This window comes from Selaginella moellendorffii, unplaced genomic scaffold (assembly GCF_000143415.4).
Source record: "Selaginella moellendorffii unplaced genomic scaffold, v1.0 SELMOscaffold_3, whole genome shotgun sequence".
In the NCBI taxonomy this organism is placed as follows: Eukaryota; Viridiplantae; Streptophyta; class Lycopodiopsida; order Selaginellales; family Selaginellaceae; genus Selaginella; species Selaginella moellendorffii.
The window spans coordinates 1,399,775-1,423,477 of record NW_003314264.1 but is presented as its reverse complement, the minus strand read 5'-3'; the positions used below and the strand labels follow the sequence as shown (position 1 = coordinate 1,423,477).

At 47.0% G+C, this 23,703-nt stretch overlaps 8 protein-coding genes across 11 annotated transcripts; 4 read left to right on the top strand and 4 right to left on the bottom strand.

Annotated features, from left to right (window-relative positions):
* Window positions 1–8,942: 8,942 nt before the first annotated feature.
* On the bottom strand, window positions 8,943–9,673 carry LOC9655140 (translation initiation factor IF-1, chloroplastic). The gene is made up of 2 exons (XM_002963182.2): window positions 9,457–9,673; window positions 8,943–9,403 (listed from the first exon to the last, which is right to left on the bottom strand). The coding sequence occupies exons 1-2, from the start codon at window positions 9,656–9,658 to the stop codon at window positions 9,039–9,041; spliced, it is 567 nt and encodes a 188-aa protein (XP_002963228.2). The 5' UTR covers window positions 9,659–9,673; the 3' UTR covers window positions 8,943–9,038.
* A 1,129-nt stretch (window positions 9,674–10,802) lies between these two features.
* LOC9643438 (putative lysozyme-like protein) lies at window positions 10,803–11,582 on the top strand. The gene is made up of 2 exons (XM_002963563.1): window positions 10,803–10,887; window positions 10,942–11,582. The coding sequence occupies exons 1-2, from the start codon at window positions 10,803–10,805 to the stop codon at window positions 11,580–11,582; spliced, it is 726 nt and encodes a 241-aa protein (XP_002963609.1).
* Window positions 11,583–11,643: 61 nt separating this feature from the next.
* Window positions 11,644–13,259, bottom strand: LOC9655138 (ubiquitin carboxyl-terminal hydrolase 3). Of its 2 annotated transcripts, XM_002963181.2 has the most exons (6): window positions 13,086–13,259; window positions 12,866–12,982; window positions 12,716–12,814; window positions 12,490–12,654; window positions 12,250–12,431; window positions 11,644–12,199 (listed from the first exon to the last, which is right to left on the bottom strand). In XM_002963181.2, the coding sequence occupies exons 1-6, from the start codon at window positions 13,200–13,202 to the stop codon at window positions 11,785–11,787; spliced, it is 1,095 nt and encodes a 364-aa protein (XP_002963227.1). In that variant the 5' UTR covers window positions 13,203–13,259; the 3' UTR covers window positions 11,644–11,784. The 2 variants fall into 2 exon arrangements, with proteins under 2 accessions (XP_002963227.1, XP_024524012.1); XM_024668244.1 differs by having other exon boundaries at window positions 12,716–12,982.
* Window positions 13,260–13,347: 88 nt separating this feature from the next.
* Window positions 13,348–15,191, top strand: LOC9643437 (T-complex protein 1 subunit delta). The gene is made up of 2 exons (XM_002963562.2): window positions 13,348–14,668; window positions 14,760–15,191. Exons 1-2 carry the CDS (start codon window positions 13,426–13,428, stop codon window positions 15,107–15,109), a joined length of 1,593 nt encoding a protein of 530 aa, XP_002963608.2. The 5' UTR covers window positions 13,348–13,425; the 3' UTR covers window positions 15,110–15,191.
* LOC9655137 (GDP-Man:Man(3)GlcNAc(2)-PP-Dol alpha-1,2-mannosyltransferase) lies at window positions 15,107–17,090 on the bottom strand. Its single transcript, XM_024668243.1, has 7 exons — window positions 16,820–17,090; window positions 16,309–16,595; window positions 16,065–16,248; window positions 15,935–16,003; window positions 15,676–15,866; window positions 15,513–15,622; window positions 15,107–15,451 (listed from the first exon to the last, which is right to left on the bottom strand). Exons 1-7 carry the CDS (start codon window positions 17,087–17,089, stop codon window positions 15,216–15,218), a joined length of 1,347 nt encoding a protein of 448 aa, XP_024524011.1. The 5' UTR covers window position 17,090; the 3' UTR covers window positions 15,107–15,215.
* A 964-nt stretch (window positions 17,091–18,054) lies between these two features.
* LOC112343870 lies at window positions 18,055–18,998 on the top strand. Its single transcript, XM_024667939.1, has one exon. It carries the CDS (start codon window positions 18,624–18,626, stop codon window positions 18,996–18,998), a length of 375 nt encoding a protein of 124 aa, XP_024523707.1. The 5' UTR covers window positions 18,055–18,623.
* A 101-nt stretch (window positions 18,999–19,099) lies between these two features.
* LOC9655136 lies at window positions 19,100–20,967 on the bottom strand. The gene is made up of 4 exons (XM_024665304.1): window positions 20,405–20,967; window positions 20,107–20,328; window positions 19,672–20,043; window positions 19,100–19,616 (listed from the first exon to the last, which is right to left on the bottom strand). Exons 1-4 carry the CDS (start codon window positions 20,945–20,947, stop codon window positions 19,128–19,130), a joined length of 1,626 nt encoding a protein of 541 aa, XP_024521072.1. The 5' UTR covers window positions 20,948–20,967; the 3' UTR covers window positions 19,100–19,127.
* A 102-nt stretch (window positions 20,968–21,069) lies between these two features.
* On the top strand, window positions 21,070–23,660 carry LOC9655135 (DNA repair protein RAD51 homolog 4). Of its 3 annotated transcripts, XM_024665328.1 has the most exons (12): window positions 21,070–21,180; window positions 21,254–21,312; window positions 21,369–21,481; window positions 21,547–21,628; window positions 21,689–21,826; window positions 21,870–21,967; window positions 22,190–22,260; window positions 22,317–22,466; window positions 22,527–22,767; window positions 23,122–23,256; window positions 23,305–23,447; window positions 23,533–23,660. In XM_024665328.1, the coding sequence occupies exons 1-9, from the start codon at window positions 21,099–21,101 to the stop codon at window positions 22,556–22,558; spliced, it is 825 nt and encodes a 274-aa protein (XP_024521096.1). In that variant the 5' UTR covers window positions 21,070–21,098; the 3' UTR covers window positions 22,559–22,767; window positions 23,122–23,256; window positions 23,305–23,447; window positions 23,533–23,660. The 3 variants fall into 3 exon arrangements, with proteins under 3 accessions (XP_024521096.1, XP_024521093.1, XP_024521091.1); XM_024665325.1 differs by having other exon boundaries at window positions 22,527–22,627; window positions 23,122–23,447; XM_024665323.1 differs by having other exon boundaries at window positions 23,122–23,447.
* The last annotated feature ends 43 nt before the right edge of the window (window positions 23,661–23,703 follow it).

The following is a 23,703-nucleotide window of genomic DNA, read 5'->3' as shown; positions in this document are numbered from 1 at the left end:
CATCCTAAAATCTCTCTCTTCCTCCCATCTCGTCTCTAAATTGCTAAGAACTTGGAGACAAAATTTATTTCAATATTGGAATCTATGGGAACAAATTACATTTTTTGGGCTTGTTTTGTCGACGTTGAGCCCACGGAAGATATCTCTATCGATCTTGGTAGCTCGAGCTGGAGGTTTCTCCAGGAAAGAAGAACCATCCCTTTCTTCTTCTACTACTTCTTCCTCCTCCGCAGGGCCAGTTATGATCCAAGAATTGCTCTGCCAATAACAAGCGAAGTGGCAAGATGCCCGAGGATACGACGAGGAGAGAGTTCTAAGTTTCTAGAAGATAAAGAACAACTAGATAGCGTGAGAGGCGCTGTTTTAAAACTCTAATAAGCCAAGAAACTTATGGAGAACTAAGAACTGGTTCCTTCTTGGTCTCCCTTTGCAGATGAGCGCTTCTCTAAAGAAGAATCACAGCAACTGACGAGGCCACAGGATTGTGCCACAGGACACAACCAAATTCGCCATGCCGGAGGTGGGCATGGAGATCTTGCCCTCCCTCTTTTGGCTTCCCCAGCGCCCTTCGGCAAGGGCGATCAAACCATCCTCGACGCCGGCAAGTCGAAGCGTCCAAGGTGAGCTGCCCCCAAGTCCCAGACTTGTTCTCCAAGGTGGTCCTCGACTTGGTCACATGGAGGAGATGGAGATCGACGCCGCTGCGCTTGGTCTGGACGTGAGACCGTACAAGCTGCTGTTGTACGAACATGGTGGCCACTTCAAGTTCCACAGGGACACCGAGAAGGAAGATTGCATGTTTGGGACGATGATCTTGCAGCCCGATGCAGTTTGGGCACGAGGGTGGCGAGCTGGAGATCCGCGAAGAGTGTGGCTTTTGATTTCTCTGGCGCTGCTTCAAGGACGGGCTACTTCCAGACGGTGTTCTTCTGCGATTGCGAGCACAAGCTGTCCGAGGTGACGCGTGGGACGGTGTGTCAAGCACGACTTTCGTGACGCGGCCTTCTCGGTCATGAGGAATTAGGGGATTGATCTCATGGAAACAGGTGCAAAAGTATGGATGGGACGAATGCTACAGCGGAGCGATTGAGCCGGGCCTCTCGGAGAGCAAAGATAAGAAGCCGGGAATTATAAGCTTTGCGGAGCGCCTGCGAGAGAGTGGCTTGCAGGATGCGGTGGTCTTCGCAGAAAAGCTGCTGGGCGAGGATTAAGTTTGCAAGAGTGGCGAGTTCTTGGCACGCTTGCTGGAATTTTTCGTCGAGTGTGGATATGACAGGGAGGCATTGAAGATTGTGAGCATGGCACCTGCTGTGTCTCTCTTTCTCGCTAGATGCTTGGTCCGGGTAGTGAAGAAGTGGGGAGAGAGCAGCGTTCCTCGGATGGAAGAGTTTTGGGAGAAGAAGCTGGAAGTCTGCAAGGCTTCATGGGAGGAACAAGCAGGAAGATCAACCAAGCAGCACCAGGGCTTTGGATATCGTGGAGGCCTCAAGTTCCGTCTATATGAAGAGGGAAGAGATGGAAGAGATGGAAAGCTACAAAAACTGGATAAGCTCCAGAAAGAAGGAAGGAGAAAGCTTTCGAAAGCAGTGGACCTCGAGTTTCAAGGGTGTCATGACGCTGCCATGGCATTTGCAAGGAGAGGCATTGAGATAAGTAGCGGAGATGTGCTGATGTGGATCACGAGACGTGGCAGTAGTTTCTATATATATGTACCCATCCTCTGCTTTCATGGTATCAGAGCTTTCATCAGAGAAGTTCCATGGAGATGTGAAAACCAGAGTGAGATGGGTGAATCTAAAGAAAACTGTGGTGAGCATGAAGTGGCCGGGCTGTTTGGGGTGAAGAAGAATGAGAAGGTTACATGGCTCTTCTTGGAGCTCTTTTCAGGCACGTTTGAGAAGTGTGGATGCAACATGAGGGAGCTGGTTGAAGTTGCAATTTGGCTGGGTGATGAGGAAACGGTGAGATCTTTAGTGAAGTGCACAAGGAGTGGCTCTAGATGGAGAATGCTGGTAAGACTGGGAAGAGGAGGAGGTGATAGTTTGATTGAGAGAGGTAAGGCATGAGACGATGTGCTTAAGAGGGTGATTGATGTGAGAATTCTGGGAAGACAAAAGTAATGATGAACAAATGCCAGAAGCTGGCACGGAATATGAGGTTGGAGCATATCATATAGCGAAGGCTGGAACTTTGGCTGTCAAGATCAACAGTCTTCATAAGTTCTTGAATGACTTGGCTTGGATGACTTTTACTTAATTTGTTTTCTCATTATGTTTTCCATAGCCGAGCACAAATGATTCTTTGTTCATCCTTCTTGACCTGCATTACACAAGCTAATACAGAAGGATCAGTTTCTGGAGAGATGTAAAGTCCATAAGTGGACAGAGGATCTCCTTATTGAGGAGTGAGCTCTCATTCTTCTCAGCTAAGATACAGGACATAATCAACTTTATTTGCTTGGGTATCATGATGTTGCCATGATGTTCAGAAGGATGAGATTTTGTCAAGACATAGTGGAAGTGTAGTGTGGACAATATATATTGTTATGGCTCATGTCTATATATATATATTTATGTAAGAAATAAATCCCTAAATCCTAAAGTGGAGTTAAATGTTAACAAAGTGGTAGTGACCAAAGTGAAAGTCTAATGAATGTAACACATTTAGACAAAAAGTTCCAACTTAAAAAGTTGAGAATGCGAATAAAACTCCTAAAGAAGTGTTTAAAATATGAGTATGAAGTGATTGATAAATGAATTTCTGGAAAAGGATAAAAGAAAAGTTTGAAATTGGGTTTGAGACTTAGTTAAAGACCAAGTCTAGGTTTAAAACCTTATTCGAGACTGTGTCCAAGTCCAAGCCCAAAGTTTGGATTTGAGTCCAAAATTGAAAGCTTAAAACAATTGTTTCCTAACCTATAAAATGTTTAATAAGTCCATGTAAAATAATAAAGGGAAGACTCTAGTGGAATTAATAGAGTTAAAGAAGCAATATGACTAAGGAAGGTTATACTTATATGGATATAACTACTATAGAGTCTAAGCCTAAAGTGAATATGAATAGACAAATAAAATGACTCAGTGAAGCATTCAAAAGTCAACTCTAACTCCTTTAAAAGATTGAATGATTAATGCTCCTAATCTAAATGTGGGTGGTATTAATTACTTTGATATCTTATATGGTTCATCAGAACTTCACTCTACCCATATGGCTAGGGCACTTTAGTGGCAAAAGATGAGGGGAGTACCCATGAAGCTCATTTTAAACTATAGTGTTTTCAAATGTTATTTCAAAGTTTTGGATTGTGGAAAAGAAAAGGAATGATCCTCTTCCTTAATGACCAAAGGTATAATTATATGGCGAAAAAATCTTAGATGTTAATAAAACTTAGTGGATGGGCTTTTGAACTTTAAACTTGTGGTGGTGTTAATGAACACTATTATAAATAAAGAGGGATTTGATAGGTATTGAAGAAAGGATATTGGGGGATGATATTCCTTATATCTCATAGAGATATTAAGTTATGATCATGTTATGAATGAATGGCTTAGTTTTGGAAAGATAAAACTATGATATAAGTAGTCTTGGACTACTAATGAGATCATAAAAATGAATATAGCCTTAATGTAAGAGGTTAGTTTGTTGATGGTTAGAATTAAACACATAAAACACTTGGGCCATGTGTGAAGTTTGTGTGGTTTTGAAATTATATCTTTGACTAATAAATGCCCCAAGTTGGGATGAGGACTTGTGAATAAAACTTCTTCAAGTGGTTAAAGGTGTGATTAAGTGACTAAAGTAGAATAGAAAATTTAATTATTTATAATTTACTCAAGAGTTATAACTCTTGCCAATATAGATTTATGACATGACAACTTTTGCCACATAAACCTCTTATATCATAGAGAGTGTATATGTCAAAATATATAGTGTGGATAATGTAGCTTTGGTTTATTATCATTACTTATGCTTATATATATATCTGCTTAAGAGTCATGACTATGATTTGTGATATAGTAACTCTTGCTATGTAAACCTCTAATGTCATGGAGAATATACATTTCTAACACTCCTCTTAGTTGATTAGTCATTAAAGCATTATTGAAACTTTAGAAATCTCCTTTTCTAAAGTATGTGAATCACTTTCCCCTTCTATTGTTGTCTTATTTAATCAGAAATATAGAGATCTAAAATTTCTCTCTCTATGCATAGAGGGCTTTTCTTGTGATCCACACCTAAAAAGCAAAACAAGAGAAAAGAGAATATACCTAAATAAACAAGATATCTTGAATAATGTATTAGCCACTTTATTGTTATATGTATACATTCTATACATGTATTAAAGGAACTCTTGCTAATGAGTAAGGTGGATTTAAAGATCTTTCTAACAACTAAAATATTGGAGAGAATGATATCTTGAATCCATATAAAAGTTTATTCTTACAGATAATATCATCACAACTCCTTGTTTCAAGTAGGTTAATTCCACTATATGGCATCAAATTTAAAGCTCATATATATAATAATACAGCCATAATAACAATGTCATTTGCATATGTTTTAACCACTAAAGAGCTTCAATACTAGAGTAGAAATACAACATTGCTTTAACCATTGAAATATAGCATAATAGCTTTTATCTCAACCACAAATAATAGCATGTTTTAATATGTTCTTGAGAAGATAAGTTAAGGGAGCAACTATCTCCAAAAATCTTTTATAAACCATTGAAAAACTTGAACAATATGCATTTTCGAAGGCATAAATTAATAAACATAACTTATATCTTTGCAGAATCAACTCTTATACCATACATTAATATTAAATAAGGAATTTCATGTTCCTTCATTATAGAGCTAAACACTAGAATATAAACAAGATAAATAATTATTAATTTCCCTAAATAAAGCTGTAAAACTTAATTTATCAATCTCTAAAACATTGCAAGAGCATTTATTAAACTAAATTACATCATAAAAAACCTGTAAGAACTCATATTTATCTAGAATGTCATCTTTTGAATGTTCTTTGATTAAACACAAATCTAATGGTACCCTTGCCTTAAATCAATATTCGTAAAATACCGAGCAACATAAAAATTATTAAACAACTTATTGAGATAAGGGTTTAGAAATATATTCTTCAGCATCTTATCATTGAATCCTTTGTAATTTACACAAAGATATCATATACCTATCATATACTTGATCATTAGTATTAAAGTAGATCAAGGAGATTTGCTCATTTACAACCACTTATTTTAAAAATACTCAATATGCTACCTTAATAATCTCCTCATTTTCAGCAAGACTAGTACAAGTCAGTTTATAATTAGGAGTAACCCTAGGAACTAATTAAATTTTATAATGAATCTCATATTATAGAGGTAAACCATCAAGTAACTCATTTAGAAATACATCACAAAATCTCTCCTAAATGCATTTCACTTGATCCCCATATGTTCTAAATCAAACATAAATAAATAAATGAGTATACCATAAAAAAAAAACTATCCCATGCCAATTTTATATCATTACTTAATGGATTTGATGAATGAAGATGGCAATAAGGCTAAAACATTTTGTTTAGACTAATGAAAAAAATTATAAAATGGAAAGCAAATGTCTTTTTGTGAAAAGGTTAAGGAATGTTAAGATGATTGTGGTAGAATCCATCATGGATATACTAATATGGTGGTTGCTATGGTGACATATTGAAAAACAAAGTTTTCAATTTATATCAACTTTGTGGAGCTTACAAACGAATTGCACAAAGAACTGTTAAAGGCTGGAAGGGATATTTAGCTTGAATTCTAAGATAGTCCAGAAATTTTATTTTCTTATGAAAAGATCTATAAAATGGTTATGGTATATGGATATAGCATTACATACAACTTGAATTCTAAGATAGTCAAGACTTTTTTTCTTATGTAGAGATTTATAAAGTGGTTATGGTATATATGTAGCAAGTTTTTTTTAGGGTTGATAAATTAGACTATTCAACATGTGATAGTTTATTTAAGATATAGCACTTGTGTTTAATAATAAATAAGCTCTAAGTGTTTCTTTGAAAATTCAAAAGATTCTTAATCATCTTTTATTTCGGATTATGGATTTTAGTTGCATAAATGTCATTCTTGGAAGGAATTGTTCTATGACAAAAAGCCAAGGATCAATTAAAAGTGCAATGTCAAAATTGGTGGCACTATAAAAGAGATTGTCAAGACTCATAACTCCATTGATCAATGTTTTGTGGTAATAATTATTTATTCCCTAATTATACATTATTAATTTATTGACTGACCAAAGTTGACCTAGTTGACAAGTGGTTTCACAAAAATGTAAGCCTTGGTGATAATATTGTTTAGCAAAATCCTTCTTCATACTGGACATTTATCAAACTCAAATCTTTGATAAAACATTACACACTAAACAATTTATCATAAGTGTTTGTTAGACTAAAGCAAAGATTATAGAACTTGTCAACAAATGCATTTATAGATAGTGTCTTTTGTTTAATTTCTAATTACTTGTCTAAAAGATTAACTTTTTCAAACTTTTTGACTAATGAAGTATGGAAAATCTTTGTCAAATCACCCCAAAAAGTTAACTTTGAATTGGTCTTCCAGTACAAAGAAACATGGTCTATAAGTTTAGTCACAAAAAAGTCAATTTTCACTTTAAAGGGTTGTAAAATTAATAATTTTCTATAACTCTAACCACTTAACAGGCTGCTTAAGAGTAAACCACCCTAATCCCCTAGTCTATAAAATATTCTTAGAATATGATCTTTAGTCCAATACATTGAGAAGTTAGAAGAGGAGGAGGCAAGCATTTCCTGATCAACTGGAGTTTGATTGAGAGAGCCAAGACAATACTGCTAGAGATGTGCTCAAGAGGGTGATCAATGCTAGAATTGGCTACTTATTGGGTGAGGAAGGGATGATCTTCAAAAAAGACAAGAGCAACAGTCAAGAAGGTTTTGAGCCCCATCATCGAATAGAAATGTGCACTAGAAGCTAGCATGGAATCTAAGGCTGGAGTATGTTATATGAGTGACCTCAGCTGCGTGTTGTATACATGATCGAGAAGCTCTTGAATGATTTGGCATGAAATACTACTTTACTCTCTAAACTTAGTCTTATGTTTGGCCTCTTCACAGGGCATGATGCTTATTGCTGCTTTAAATCCAGGCAAGAAAAGATCTCTGGGATCATGGGACATTGTTTGAGTATTATCTATGACATGACCCACTTATCTGTACTTCTGAAGTATAGCAAGGTTTTGCTTCATCTTTACCATAAATTGCCATGCATGATCGGCTATATATGCCTTTGAAACTAAATTACAGTATGGCAAATTTTTTTCTTTAAGTTTATGGCTTTAGTTTGGACCTTTTACAAGGCTTATGGAGGAAACTAGATTCCATGAGACAGGTTCCAATTAATAGTAGATTTCTTACCTTGATTTGTAGCTGCTTGTTCTATTGACTTTTCATTAACTATGTTAATATTTCATTGACTGAGTTTAGACAAATGGTAAGATCGAGTTAACGTTACAAGGAAGCATCAGTAAACGCATAGAAAGAAAAAATATCTCGTTGCGGAACTGAAAGTTTTTCTTTCGCAACTTCAGAACTTTTTGTGACGTGCTTGGATCTTTACAAAATAGTCACAAGGAAATTCTTCCGAGAAAGCATGCCAACACCTCAAAAACCAAAGAAGCCCATACCTGCGAGAAGAGCTCCATTCCATGCCTCTTCCAATGCAGAGCCGACGTTCTCCCAAATGGAAGCCTCGTGGGGACGATTGTTCTGGACGTGGACTTGCAGCATCGTGTTCCACGAGAAAACGTTTTTAAACGTCAAACACTGCCGGGCTTCATCTCCAACAGCAAGTTTAGCAAGAACGTCTCGTTCTTGCGGTGGGCGCTCTGGTCTCCACACCAGCAGATGAAATCGGCGTAGCAATCGCTGGATTTGTGCTCCCGGTTACCAACGAATAATCTCTCGAGGCGTCGGCACCAATCCAGCCACATGATGAGAGAAGCCGAGCTCCAAAGATCCGACCTCGAGAGATTTTTGTCTCTTCGTTTCAATTAATGAGAGCTCCCGCCTCGTCGCCGGTATACTCCTCGCAATCCAGAACCTTACCTCCGGCCTGAGAAGAAAAACAACTCGAAGAATCGAGCTCCGTGGTGCCACTCGTGCAAGACCCTGTCCTCCAGCGGCAGCTCCACCATAAGCTCTCCCTTGTGCTTCCCAAAATCCATCCTCGCATTCCCAGCCATAGCCGGGATGACATCCCAAAACCTCTCTTCCTCTCTAAAAATCTTGGCTTTGCTAAGAACGTACTTCCAAGATACTCATTTCCAAGGTACTTTGCTTACTGGAACAGTACACTTGAATCTACGGAAAGCTTACTAAAAATCACATTTTTTTCGCTTCTTTCTCCCTTCTTGCTCGGATGTCATCGTTGATCTTGATGATCATATTGACCAGTGACAAGCTTCGCTGGGTTCTCGGCTTCCTCTGCTTCTTGACGATGGTCGGGTACTTGGATTCAGCCGTGGGCTTCTGAGATTTTTCCTCGTCGCGATGAGCCTTTGCTGGAGCAGGTTTCTCCACACCCTTTCCTGCTTCTACTACTTCTTCTTCCTCTTCCTCCTCCTCTTCTTCATCATCTTCCTCTTCTTCTACTACCACATCTACAACTTCTTCTACTTTTACGTCTACTACTTCTTCTTCTTCTACTTCTATGATCATGCAATCAGAATCGTAGTCTTCATCTGGCGCAGGGCAAGAGCGAGTTCTCATTCTTCTCAGCGGAGGCGTAGGAGAAGAGCGAGGCCGAGAAGAAGAAGATCGTTTCGCCATAGACCAACCCTACAGGAAGCTAGCAAATAAAGAAAAAGAGGCACCGCTTTGTTCCAAGGAAAATCTAGTTTTTCGAGCCAAGAAACTTATTACGCAACGCATTTTCGAGAAAAAGAAGAACAAAGATCATTCTTTGCAAGCTTTGGAGCAAGCAAACAGTCGTTCTAGCTGGTATTGGTTTCCTGGTGTGTGGTGTCCGCGCGAAGCCGATACGTAATCCTTCCCTTGGAGAGATCGTAGGGGCTCAATTCGATCTTGACGCGGTCCCCTGGAAGCATCCGGATGAAGTTCTTACGAATCTTGCCCGAGACATGCGCCAGCACCTCACACCCATTGTCTAGACTCACCCGGAACATGGCGTTGGGTAGCGACTCGGTCACTGCTCCTTCCATCTCGATCAAATTCTTGGATTTGGATTTGCCACCGCCACCGCCGCCACTGCTGCTGCTGCTGCTACTGCCCGTGTTGCTGCTCGCTCGATTGCTGCTCGCACGACCAACAATGCGAATCGCGAGTGGTCTGCTTCTTCCTGCAAGCTTGGATTGGAGATAGTTTGCTATCTATCTCTCTTTCGGTGAGTACCTTGGATTGGAGCTCTAGTGGAAAAGAATGCTGCCGAAGGTCTCGAGACCCATGACGAGCCAAGTCCTGGAAAGACGTGCGTGGCTTCCATAGCCTTTGCAACCCTACCTAGGAGAGCATAGAACCTCACGTTTCTTAAGTTGGGTTTAAAAAGTTCTTCCAGGATGGAAGTGCAATTCCTTGGTTTCTGGATGATACTCATCACTCGAGTGGAGCTCTTGACGTGATTGCTCGAGTGTGTCTACGAGCATCATTTGTGTTCCCCGGCCTAACGATCATGACCCTTGGTTTGACGCGTTGGAAAGCGGCAGCAAAGATTCATGCCTTTAGTGCCTCTCCCCCATTTAAATCCGCGAGAAGAACTCCTCCATCTCCACGCCAAGCTCCACTTCTTGATCCAATCGAAAGGAATGGCCAGGGAAATGAGCCTCGTCCTCCTCCTCGCGACGCTTCTCGCGGCTCCCAAGCTCGCGCAACCCGGTAAGTCTCCCAAGCCTCTCTAGGTCTCTAGCATTGCTCAAAGCTTTCGTGGTTTCCCCCAAAAGTTGGTGATCCAGACGGCCCTCGCGGACCCGGCGGCGGTGGAAACCAGGACCAAAACCAAGAGCTCCAGATGCTGCTCCAGGTCCAGAGCGCGGTCAACGCCACCCAGGCGCGAATCACCCAGGCCGTGACGAGCTTCTCGAGCCTGAGCAGCCTGGAGACGCAGGTCAACCAGGCGCTGTCGCTCGTCTCCGCGCTGGGCTCGCTCCGGAAGAGCGTTGACCAGGCACTGGACTCGGTGGCGGCGCTCAACGCCACGGTCAACGAGCAGCTGACCGGCGCCATCGGGGTCTTGTCCGGCCTCAGCGACGTGCAGTCGCAGGATGGGAGCGTGGGATTGGCTCTCTCGTCACTCAACACCACTGCCTCCCAGCTCGGCTCCGCCATGGACTTGATCTCCACGCTCGCGTCCTACTTCCAGCTGAACAACAATGGTGGTGGAGGCGGCCCTGGGTTTGGGCCTGGAGGAGGCCCATAGATCCAAGCCAGCACTCCTTCTCATGTCAATCGACTTCTTCTCCCAACATTTATTTGTATGAGAAAAACCATGATAGAATAAATGATCTTGATTCGTGTAATTGCGAAAGATACTGGCATATTCTTGGTATAGCCACGTAAGGTGAATTCACGTCAACCCAAGAAACCCAAGAACCAAAATCTTTACGTTGCAAATGATGAGAGCGAGAGCGCTGGGAGCGCCCATGCATCGCGTGTGTTTAGTGTCATCTCCCTTGGAAGCCGGATGACTCTGGCCTTTAAAGCCGCGAGGTGTCACTCTTCTAAACACAACAGAGATGCGTATCATGGCATCGCCGATCACAGCGAAAGCTCTTCTCCTTCTTCTAGCAGTGGCGCTGCTTCTCATTCCGGGACATGGATCCCTTGGAGGTATAGAGTTTCTCACGGTCTAAAAACATTCGTGGCGTTTTTATGATCTCACAGGAGGGCCTCGCCGATTCCTTCTCTCCAACGTCTCCAGCGAGAGCACCGAGGAGCAGGAGATGGACATGCTCGGGGAGCTCCAGAGCGCGATCAACGCCTCCATGGTGGAGCTCCAGCAAGCCACTTCCTCGATCTCCTTGGACTCGCTCGAGGCCTCCCAAAACCAGCTGGCCAGCGCCATGTCCATAGTGAACACGGTCGACCAGCTCCTCTACAGCACCCTGAAATCTTCAAACTCGTCCACCGTCTCCTCGGCAAAGCCTCCCACGTCCTCGGTCTCTTACGGCCTATCTTCCATCGCGGAAGCTCCAGAGGCGCGAGAGGGGAGCGATAGCGGCAGCGATGGCAGCAGTGGCGGCGGGCTTGGAGGACCTGGTGGCCCGGGTGGCCCGGGCGGTGGACCTGGTGGACCGGGACCCAATGGCCCCGGGGGACCGGGAGGCCGCCCGGGCGGCCAGAGCGGTCAACCCAGCGGTCAGCAGCAATTGACCATCCTGGGAGACGTCCAGAGCGCGCTCAACAGCAGCAGTCAACTAGTGTCGTGCATGCTTGCCGCCAGTCAAGTCCAGCAGCAGCTCGCAGACGCGGTCAACACGCTCGCCACGCTCGAGAGCGAGGTCACCGGCGGTGGAGGACCATAGTCATCGATCGTCAAAGAAAATAAGTCCATAAAGACAACGCTTGTCAAAGTAAATAACTCGATTTTAGTCTCCCAAGCGAAATAAGTCAACGGTCGTACTCGGCATTGTTAGCGATCAAAAACATGGAATAGCTTTGGACATACCATCATCGTCATCATCTTGAAACCAAAAAAGAAGGAAGAAAAGCGAGAGAAAAAAATTTTCACGATGCCTTTGCGGGATCCAGGCACTCGTAGAAGAGGATGTAGCCGTGGTCTGTGTTGTTGGAGTACTCCTGCGTGGAGCCGAAGAACGTCTGCACATAACTCTCGTCGATCATCTCTACGTTCTCGTCGTCGAAGAACAGCCAGTGGTTGTGGCTCTTGACCAGGCTCACGTAGTGGCCGTGGTTGGGGCCGCTCCCTACGTGCACCACCACTGCGAACAGCGAGTACTCCGACTCGGACCCCGGAGCATCCTCGGCCGTGTTGCACAGCTTCAGCTCCAGCGGGAACACCACCCTGTACGAGAGCTTCTTGTATCGGCCCAGCTGTTCCATGTACTTGAAGCGCTTGAGGTGGAGCGCGAGGATGCGAGGCTGCGTCTTGATCTTCATCCGCTTTTGCGCTTCCTGCAAGCTGCGAGGCAGCGGGGTGTTACGGCGAGGGGAAAAGGAAGAGGTAGAAACCTGCAGCATTTGTCGCAAAAGAACTTGTCATCGGCGATGAGCGTCTCGGTGGAGCTGAAGTTGCGGAGGCAGCTTGTGACGGAGCTGTTCTGCTCGATGTCGAGGCTGAGATCGAGGAACTTCTCGTCCTTTGCTGTTATCGTCTCGCAGCGCAGGCACCTCGTCTCGTTGGTGAGACACCCCTGTGGATTCATGGCTGAGTGAGTAAGCTGGAGCCAAAAGCTTGACAAAGTCGCAAACCTGGAAGATTTTGTGGACCCACGTAAGCGGATGCTCTTCTCCAGTTGCTCCATTATCGCTAGACTTTTTCTCTGGGGATGCTGGGGCTGTCGGGTCCGACTTGGCCTCCTTCTCCAGAGTTTCAACTAGTTGATTCAGCAAAAAGTTTAGAAACTCGTGTGCGTCCTGTAAGTATCGCGCGCTTTGTTCGTTTTGAGTGCTTATTTCAGAGAGGATGGAAAAATACCTGGTGCATGTAGCTCCGGAAGAGCTCGTGCTGCTTCTTTACCCTCTGCACGAATCTCTTTGGAGCTATAACACCCGTCTTCTTCTTTTGAGAGTTTATCTGGAAAGGGAGGATTGAAACATCACCTTGGGAACAGATTGAGCGAGATACCTGTGTGAAGAGATCCGCTAAGCAAGTCAGTAAATTCTCTTCGGCTTCTCCGACCGTCTTGATTCGACCGTAGTAATCCAGCAGCTGGTCCCTGAATGGGATGCAAAAGTACAATGCCTACACACACACAAAAAAGAGATTTTTGTAGCAACGCAAGAACAGAGAGGAAGAACTCAAAGGGAAGGAAAAACTCGAAGAGAAGAGCAAGGAAGAGATTTACCTGTAATACGCTATTGCAGTAGCAAGTATTGCCGAAATTCTCCAGGCCGAAATAGCGCTCGCCCTCCGGGAACTGATCGCCCAGCGCCTTCTCGAGCTTGGAGCCCGTGGCTCCCATCCCGATCGAAACAGCGGCGCTCAAAAGCCGCGGCGCTGTGCTCCTCCTCGCGCAATCCCCCTCGCGCCCTAAAAATTGCCGGGTAAAACCACGAATATCCCGCGCACATCCCGCGGTCACCCGATCAACGGCCGCGATCGCGATCGGGGTTCTAGGGTTAGGGCAGCCTCGAGCTCCAAGAAGAGAGCGAGCTAGGCGCGAGGGCGAGGGCGGCGACGCGAGAATGCCAGAGGCGCCGATGATCTCCGGTAAGACAGAGACGTACGTGGACAACAAGCGCAAGGATGACGTGCGGCAGGCCAACATCATGGCCGCCAAGGCCGTGGCGGACGCCGTGCGGACGAGCCTGGGTCCGCGCGGCATGGACAAGATGCTCTCCACCTCCAGCGGCGAGGTGATCATCACCAACGACGGCGCCACCATCCTCCTCAAGATGGAGGTGCTCCAGCCCGCCGCCAAAATGCTGGTGGAGCTCTCCAAGAGCCAGGATATCGTGGCGGGCGATGGAACCACCACCGTGGTGGTGATCGCCGGCGCCTTGCTCAAGCAGTGCATCGCCCTCCTCGGCAAGGGCGTCCACCCGACCATCATCTCGGACGCCTTCCACCGCGCGTCACTCAAGGCGGTGGAGGTGCTCACGTCCATGGCGATACCGGTGGAGCTCTCGGACCGCGAGGCGCTCGTCAAGAACGCGAGCACGTCGCTCAACAGCAAGGTGGTGAGCCAGTACTCGTCGCTGCTGGCGCCGCTGGCCGTGGACGCGGTGCTCAACGTCGTGGATCCGGCGAGGCCCGACTCGGTGGACTTGCGAGATATCAAGGTGATAAAGAAGCTCGGTGGCACCGTGGACGACACCGAGATGATCAAGGGGCTTGTTTTCGACAAGAAGGCGAGCCACACTGCCGGTGGGCCGACTCGTGTCGAGAACGCGAAGATCGGTTTGATCCAGTTCCAGATCTCGCCACCCAAGACGGATATCGAGCAGAACGTCATAGTTTCGGACTACACGCAGATGGACAGGATTCTCAAGGAGGAGAGGAACCACATCCTGGGAATGATAAAGAAGATCAAGGCCACCGGGTGTAACGTTCTTCTCATCCAGAAGAGCATCCTCCGGGACGCGGTGACGGAGCTGTCGCTGCATTATCTCGCCAAGGCCAAGATCTTGGTGGTGAAAGACGTGGAGAGGGACGAGATCGAGTTCATCTCCAAGACGCTCAACTGTCTTCCCATCGCCAACATCGAGCACTTCCGAGCCGAGAAGCTGGGACAGGCCGAGCTCGTGGAAGAGGTCTCGGTGGGCGACGGAAGGATCGTCAAGATATCCGGGATCAAAAACATGGGCCGGACGACTACCATCTTGGTTCGTGGATCGAACCAGCTGGTTCTCGACGAAGCCGAGCGGAGCTTGCACGACGCTCTCTGTGTCGTGCGGTGCCTTGTCAACAAACGTTTCCTCATCGCTGGTAAGTGTTTCTTCTCCAAGAGCGTAGTTTCTTTCGTTCGAGCGATAGATGTCCAGAGAGCTAATGTGTTTCTTGTTTCTTCGATGACAAGGTGGTGGAGCTCCAGAGATCGAAGCGTCAAGACAGCTTGGAGCGTGGGCCAAAACTTTACAGGGGATGGAGAGCTACTGCGTGCGCGCTTTCGCGGAGGCACTGGAGGTGATCCCGTACACTCTAGCCGAGAACGCGGGGCTGAATCCCATCACCATCGTGACGGAGCTCCGCAATCATCACGCGAATGGAGAGGTCAACACTGGGATCAACGTGAGGAAGGGGCAGATCACAAACATCCTGGAAGAGAATGTGGTGCAGCCGCTGCTGGTGAGCACAAGCGCCGTGAGCCTGGCGACCGAGTGCGTCCGCATGATCCTCAAGATAGACGACATTGTAACAGTGAGGTAGTCCAGGAACACAAGAGGTACCTCTTGTTAAGTTTTCCTTTTTTTCGTTCGTAAGTTTTGGTAATGCAATGTTTTTCCAATCCTCTCCTATGCCAAGCTGAGCTTCTCTAGAGATGGAACATCGTCATGGCTTGCTTGAAGCTGTCGTTAAATTGCCTCTCGGAAAACCTGTGGCATCGCCTCCGAGCAGCCTTGGCGATTTCCAGGCGCTCTGAGCTTGCCATGGAGAGCACTTCGACCATTTTGCTCGCGAGCTCCGGGACTGTTGCTGCGAGGAAACCGGTTTTCTGGTCGCCATCTTCGTCCACCACAATATCCATCCTTGGACCGGCGGAGTTGTGTGCTGCAAATTGCCGAGAACTCAAAAACTCCTGCTCAGGAACCGCAAAACGTTTACAACTTACCGATTGGGATCGCTCCTGCTGCCATGTATTCCACAACGCTGATCCCGAAGTGCTCGTCGATCATGAAGTGGATGCCTGCTATGGCCCCTCCAAGCAAGTCTCGCAACGCGCTGGAGAGACAACTGATGAGCGTCGCGAGCAAACTTCTCCAAAAAAGACTTACGTGTAAGATATATTCTCATGGAAGTCCACGTGATCTTGGATTCCAAGCTTGGCGCACAGAGACTTGAGATCCGACAGCCTCTTCGCGTCCTCTTCATTTCGGCAGCTTCCCACAAGCTTGAGCCTGGGACGTTTCTCAGCACTAAGTTTCTCGAGGGCCATAGCGAAAGCTTCCACTTGAAGGTCGTGGTTCTTCGAGAAAACGAAAGCGTCAGGGGATGCACCAGAAGGGATGCACCAGAAGAGAAGGGAGGATTTACCTTCTCTGGACGGAACTGGGCGACCGATATGAAATAAAGCTCACGCTCGCTCCTCTCTAGCGGAAGTTCCTGAAGAAAAGATGGATGCCTCTATCAAGTAGAGGAAAACGTAAGAAGATCTCTTCCATACCTGCAATGACTCGGTGTTACACGGAGGATAAACTCGCACAATCCGTGCTCCCTTCCACAACTTCTCTATGTGGGATAGTGTCCAGGACGAGTTCACCATCGCCAGATTGGCACATCTCCCTGCTAGTCCATACATCAAGGCCATCAATTCGTAGTAAACAATCTTCCCAGTTGATAACAAAAAGCTGGAAAACGCACGAAGTCACTACGAAAAGAAACACGCAAACGTTCGACACGAAACTTGCCTGCGCGCGATAACTCCACTGTTGTTGTAGAGCGACGAGCGATTGGAAACTCGCGACACCATGTCGGAGCTGATGGTCGGGTAGTGAGTGTAGCACGCCACCTTGCAGCCAAACAGTCTTGCGAGGGGATAAGTTAAGGCATAGCCGCTTGTGTCGAAGAACAAAACTGGCCTGAGCCTCACGAGTGCTTCCAATCCAAGAACTATGGAGCCCAAAGACTGGCAGAGAAGTGTGAAGTGTGGATAGTTCGATGGATCAATCAGATTCCTGGTTCGCAGTCTCACAACCTGTAGAAAGAATCACGATCGATCAGAGCTAAAAGTTCCAGGCATGCTTATCGTCACGCAAACTTCGTTCGTGACAAAGTGAATGCTTACTCATCTAGACTCACGAATGGACTAGAAGATCCAGGCATGAGATCGAAGAATATCAAGAAGAAACGAAGAACTAGAAGAACTAGAAGAATTTTACCGAGCTAACAACAACTAAGAAGAACTAGAGAGAATTTTACCTGAGGAGGCGAATGGAGCTTGACACCGAATTTCTCCCATGCTCGAGCTGCCAGTGACGAGGGCGTAGCCTCATCCCCGGTGTAGATCGCGCAAGGGACATCGGGAAACATCTCCTGGACGGCCCGGACGGCGCACCACAGGACGCGCTCACCGCCGCCCCCATCGTTGGTGTAGGGATGGAAGAATGCGATCGCCCGCTTGCACTCCCAGCGCCGCGCCAGGAACAAGACCGCCGCCGCCACGAGCAACAGCGCTCCCACCACCGCCATAGCCGACACAAACCCAAAACCTATATCCTTCGAATATTCATTAAGTCAAACATAGTCAAATTAAGGTTTATGGAGTATATTCTGCTATTCAAACTTGGTCAAAAATAGGGCTACATGGAGTATATTCGCTGGGATTCACGGAGACGTTCTATGTGGATCAATGATCCAGTGATTAGCTTGGCAACCCAAAGGACATGCTCTATGATTGCATCCATTCCCCGGTATAAGAAACTCGCGCCCTCAAACACATTCGCTCAAGCATTTCGCCACGATGATTCTCAAGATTTGGACGTCCAGTCTCCTGCTACTGCTGCTCGCCCACTGGATCCACTCGGGAAACGCTAGTAGCAGCACAAACTCCACCACCCAGAATGGTAAAAACCACCATACATTTCCTTGGTCACATCTATTTCTTGGGTTCTTCGTAGGTGGTTCCTCCAACATGACTGATCCAAGAGGCCCGGGAGGTCCGAATGGTCCTGGCGGCGGCGGCGGTCAACCGGGAGGTGGGGGTGCCGGTGGTGGTGGTGGTGATCAACCATCAGGTGACGAGAACGGGATCCTCAACATGGACATGCTCATCGATCTCCGCGACGCGATCGGGGAGGCCCAGGAGCAGCTCCAGAGCATCCGGCAGTCGCTCTCCTTCCCGACCTTGAATGCCACCCAGCTCCAGGTCGTGGAGGCGCTGTCGCTGGTGGAGGGGCTTGAGGATCTCCAGGCAAGCAGCAAGAACAGCTTGAGCACGCTCAAGGCCATCCAGGAGACTCTCGAGTACTTCAACAATGTCCTCTCCCTGATGCTGGGGCTCAACCAGACGCAGGAAGATCTCGCCCAGGTCATGGCCTCGATCATCGAGCTCCAGAGCGATACACCGCCCGCTAGCTTCCAGGCCCGCGACCCGGATCGAGCCTCCTCGCCAAGAGCGGCGCCGCCCCTAGGAATCTAGAGTAGATTTCTTATACGATTTGACTTAAGTTGACTATAGTTTGACGAGTTTGACTTTAGAAAGAAGTGTGTGCTTTCACGAGAAAGGCACTCAGTACTGGCAAGACAACCCAAAGGACATGTTCCACAAAATTTGGATCGAGAAAGACACGCTTCCTCGATCAGTCTTATATATGGATGAAACTTTCGCCCACTTCTAGTCTCATGCCTGCTACTGCCAATTTCCCAGGATGATCCCGGCTTCGAATTTCCAGCTACTGCTGCTGGTGTTACTGCTGCTCCATTCCATCCACTGGAGAAGTTGTCTTGGCGAAAATACCACCGAAAGTGAGAGCTCGATCTTTACCTTTCCAACTCGATCTGGTGCTTGCTTTTGTTTCCAGGTGGCTCTCGTGGATCTTCTTCTTCCAATGTGACGGACCCGAGAGGTCCAAATGGTCCTGGCGCTGGTGGCGGACCTGGCGGAGGAGGAGGTGGAGGAGGTGGCGGTAGTGGTGGTGGTGGTGACAACGGCGGCGGCGGAAGTGGCAGCAGTGGTGATCAACCTTCGGGGAGTGGTGACAACACTGGCGTCCTCACTAGAGATATGCTCATTGACCTGCGTGAAGCCATCCAGGAGACCCAGCAGCAGCTCCAGAGCATCCGAGAATCCCTGTCCTTCCCCGATCTCAATCAGACTCAGCTCCAAGTGATCGAGGCACTGTCCCTGGTGGAGGGTCTCGAGGCGATCCAGTCCCAGTCCGGCAGCAAGGACAACCTCAGCACGCTCCAGAGCGTCCAGGAGACGCTCCAGTCCTTCAACTCTGTCCTGTCCCATATGCTGGAGCTCAACCACACGCAGGCGGAGCTCGCGCAAGTCATGACGTCGGTGATGCAGCTCCAAAGCGAAGCGCCACCTTATAGCTATCAAACGAGTGATCCCGACTCAGCTGCACCACCAAGAGCTCCGATCAGCGCATAAAACACAAGTGTAGAAAGAAATAAGAAAGACAAACCTTCTAACAAGTCGAGGAAGCTCTCCTCACAACCCTGTTGATACATCTAAACCGCACCATTACTAAATCCCGTCAAAACTGTGTCTTCTTCCATCCTACTCCTGGAACTCTATAAACTGTCCCAGCTTCTGGAGGTGCATCTCGGGTGTCCCAAAGAGAGGCTTGTTCCTACTCAGCCAGTCTCGTTCCGCGAGAGCATACGAGACGGAGCCAGAGCCAGTCACTACCATCTCGTCCCTGAAAACTGCCACGATCCTGTAGATTGCTGTCCGAAGAACATCCGCCATTACGTGTGCTTTCCTGTGCTGGAGAGACTTCTTCTTGAAAAGAGCGCTTTGCTTCCTATCCGCGTCCAGCAGAGCTCCTCGGAACGGCACGGCCCACCGGATCCCGTTCGGGCTGACGAGGCTCAAAGCTCCAAAACCACTACGACGTCCCAGGTAGACGTCCAGGATAAGCAGACAGGATATGAGCGATGCCAGTACCGCCGCATTGGAGCCAGTAAGCTGCGCAACGCCATATCGGTCTTCGGTGCGTGAGAATGCCGTCAGCGAAGACACAATGCCCGCACACCACGAGCAAAGCTGCCAAGCATGGAGCTGATGAGTACTATTCAGTCTGAAAAAACATGCTACTTACTTGCAATTCTTGAAAGTTTTCCTTGGCATGCACACCTTGTTCAGCTCCCGGTATGTGATCTTTGGTACCACCTACTTGCGCACTTTCCAGACCCTTCAGGAGCCTCACTGTAAGCCTGTCAAGTGGTCGCAGACAGAGCGTGATGACCTTCTTGTAAGCTTCACCGCTTTCTTCGAAGAATGCCGCTCGCCGCCAGGCCTCAACATTTATCTCGGAGACTCCTGATAGGATGAACAGGTCCAGGAATCCAAGGTACTGCCTGATCAAGTCCTCGTCGTCTTCCAAAACCGAAAGAAGCGGCTCTGTCGGATTAGTCTCGGCTGCAGCTGATCCCGGGGGTGGCGCAAACACGAACCGTCTCGTGTGAATCACCTGAAGAATCACAAACACACATATCAACAAAACGGATCACAAAAAGACTCGCGTCATGCATACCTGGATAAAGTGGCAGCACAAGTTCCAGATCAGAGCGACAAAGAACGCTCCGACAACATAGATGACTTGGTGCCACAAAGAGAAGGGCCCCCAGTTACCAGCAAGACATCGGTGCAAGGATCTTACGAGGACCTCCGCGACTGGGATGGAGAGCACTGCCATTCTAAGTGCCGAGCGCAATGCCAAAGTCATCCCCAGTTTCATACTGAAGTAAACTTGTCTCTGAGAACACAAAAACAACACGAAAAAGAGTTTGTGAGCGAAAGAAGTATCAAAAACAAGTGTTTTTCCCTCGTACCTGGATGATCGGAAACTTGAGCAAATGGCCCTTCCCCCAAGTGTAGAGACAAATGTAGCACAGCCCCAGCGCGGCACCACGAACACCCATGTCGATGAAGAACGAGCTCTTCGATTTCACTGAGAGCGTGAGTGCGCATAGCGACAGGAATCCAGAGACCATGGTTGCGATAGCGAGAACAAAACTGTTTCTCAAAACCCGGATCCTCTGGACGACGAGATACGTGTAATCTGGGTCTAGCGGCCAGCCCAATACCGCCTTGCCCAGCAATACCATTCCCAGCAGCGTGTCGGCGATGGAGGACGAGTTAGGGTCCTCCGGCTGGACTACCAATCGCTGCCCTAGCAAGAAGACGAGCTGCGCTAGCTGAAAGAGCAAGAACCTGAAGGCGGCGGCGATCAAGGAACCCCAGGACGCTTGCGGCAGAGCGATCTCCCAGAGAATCCACACCGCAAATGTGACAGCCGCCGTGAAGAACCCTACACGCATCCATCGCTTCCCTGTGAGCTCCCAGGTGAGAGACGATGAATCCATGGTCGTCATCGAGAAAACACCGACCTTCTCAAAACCCAGGGTTAGTAACACGTGGCGCGGAGATAAGCGTCTGATTTCGTGCAAAAAGTGACCGTTGGATCCGAGCGGGAAATGCGAATTTTTGTTTTTAGGGTTTGTTCGGGGAGCTAGGGTTTAAGCTATGGCGCCGTTGCGGACGCTCGGCTTTGCGTCTCTCACGCCTCGTGTTTTGGAGTTTCTGGAGCGCAACAAGATCGTCACAGGTATGATCTTAGCGCTGGGTACATTTTTTCCTCTCTTTTCCGTCGTGAATTTGTGAAGTTTTCTTTCTCGTAGTGGAGGATTTTGTTTCACAGGAACTAGATTCTGGCGTGGAAGATCCAGAAATTCAGAAGGTTTTTGTTTGTTGATTTGCCTGATTTTGGCTAAGATGTGCTGTTTATGTCAGCAGTTTAAGTCCGAATTGGCCACGTTTCTGGAAGAATGTCATGGAAAATGGGAAAATGGAGATGAAATGCTCCAGAAAAATCTGCAAGCCGGCTCCCTTTCTACAGGGTTTGAAAGGTTTGTCTCTCAAAGCTCTCGAAGTCCAGGGTGTGGTTTCTGACAATTCACTTGTTGCTGTGTAGCTTGGATTCTCTGCTGAAAGGAGGTTTGAAGGATGGAACAATCACGGAACTTGTGGGGCCTTCCTCTTCCGGAAAAACTCAAGTAACGAAGAGTCTTCTACTAGCTTTGATCTAACCGAGTGTTTCACTTCTTTGTTCTCAGCTGTGTATGCGCTCTGCCGCATGCGTGGCTTACCACCACAAGTTTTCTGTGGCGTATGTCGATGCCTCGAGTTCTTTCTCAGCCGAGCGTGTTTTGCAAATGATGTGTGGCAGAAGATGTAGCTCGATAGCTATCGAGGTAAGGTCCGAACATAGTTATTCATGTCAGCGATTTTTTGCAGGACGATGTGAAAGAGGCGATGCGAAGGATCTTCTGCTTTAAAGTTTACGATGTCCACGGTCTATTGGAAGTGCTTCATAGTCTATACGATCCCGCAAGGTTTGTGCCTATGTTTCTCATTTGCGTTCTCCGATTGCATATCATTTTACAGTTCATTCCCGGGTCCGGTGCATTTACGGCTAGTTATTGTTGACTGTCTGGCATCTGTTCTTTCTCCAATTCTTGGTGGCAACAACGCTCAAGGCGTGAACAACTGCTTTAAGCTTGACGATGCGAAACAAAATCTTATCTTTCCTTTTATTTTCTTCTGTTGCAATGCAGGACACACTTTAATGATGTCCGTTGGTCAGATCCTGAAAACCATTGCAATCAACCGCAACATCTGTGTCCTGGTGAGCAGCTTTGCTCCCAAGTCGACTCTATCTCTTACGTGCTTTTTTATTGCAAGATCACAAACAACACTGTTGCCGCGGAGGACGAGGAGCTGAAGCCAGCGCTCGGCGAGAGCTGGAAGTCGGTCCCTCACGTACGTCTGATGCTCGCCAAGGATCACGACAACAATTCCTGCACTGTTACACTTCTAAAGCACACGTCACTGGTATGACTCCAACCTTTAGTGCTGCACCGCACTCATCTAAACATTTGGCGTCACTGTCAGGCTTGCGATGCGGAGGTAACCTTCTGCTTTGACAGAGGCTAAAAGCAGACATTAGCCGGCCACCTACATGTGACGAAGGAGAAGAAGAATTGGAAAAGAAGGTATGCCACTCTGCAAAGTTGAAAATGATCCTTGTGTGTGTATGTTTTCTTTCTTTTTTGTTTTGCACGCATCCGTTTGCCTTCCTGTTTTCAAGTAACAACTGGTCATGGATCTTCCGTTCGTCCCAGTGATTTTTCAGGTAAGAAAATCTCTTTCCGCGCTTTTTCTCGTTTTCTTTTCTGTTTTTCTTTCTCTTTTCGTCTAGCTAGTGCATGTGAGTCGCTGCTGCTGGGCTTGCATTCACTGAGAGTGGAATGGAATCATCAAACGTTAGCCATATTGCCATGTGCATGAGTTTGTTGGCTCCCACATTGATGACAGTCGTAAAACTCAGTCCAAGGATTATGTTTATTCATCCTCCTCTCTTTTCTGGTTCCTTGCCACTTGCATTGTGGGTAGGAGCACTAGTACATATTTCTTTTTTGCATTTTTCATAGACAGTACCACCAAACTCTTTCTCACAGGACAGCTTCCTCTTTTTCCTTTTTTGCAGGGGCTTGGCAGTGAGCACCATCCTCAGGCCCCAGGGAAGAGGCTGGCTGGCTTCCGTGCATCGCAAGAACAGGGGGATAGATAATGGCTTTGCGAGAAATGCCGGAATCTAGGAGACCTTTCCATTCCCATCGAAGTTAAGTGGCTTCCCGTTTGCTGCTTTCAAATGATTTTTGGGATGCAGGGATTCTTAGCTTGGAAGGCAGCGGCAATTGATTGCCAGCAAGAAAGTGCTGCTACTCTATTGATTTCATCCACAGAGCGCGAAGTTTTCAATGGTTTTTCCTTAGCTCTTACACAACAACGGATTCACGGTACGATGGACAAGTAAGTTGTCTCTCTCAAGTTTTTATACATTATGATTGTCTCATGAATTTTATTTTATTTTTCTCGCTCTCTCTTTGCGATTTAGGTGCCAGTTGTTGAGAAAGCAACGCTGCGAAAAAAATTTGCGATGTGATTTTGATGTTGGAACAAACATGAAAAGCAACGATGTTCATATTCCACTGGCTATGCAAATTAATTAGCGGTCTCGACTAATTAATTCTATAGCCTCCTGAAAAGGATCACTAGGCAAGATAAA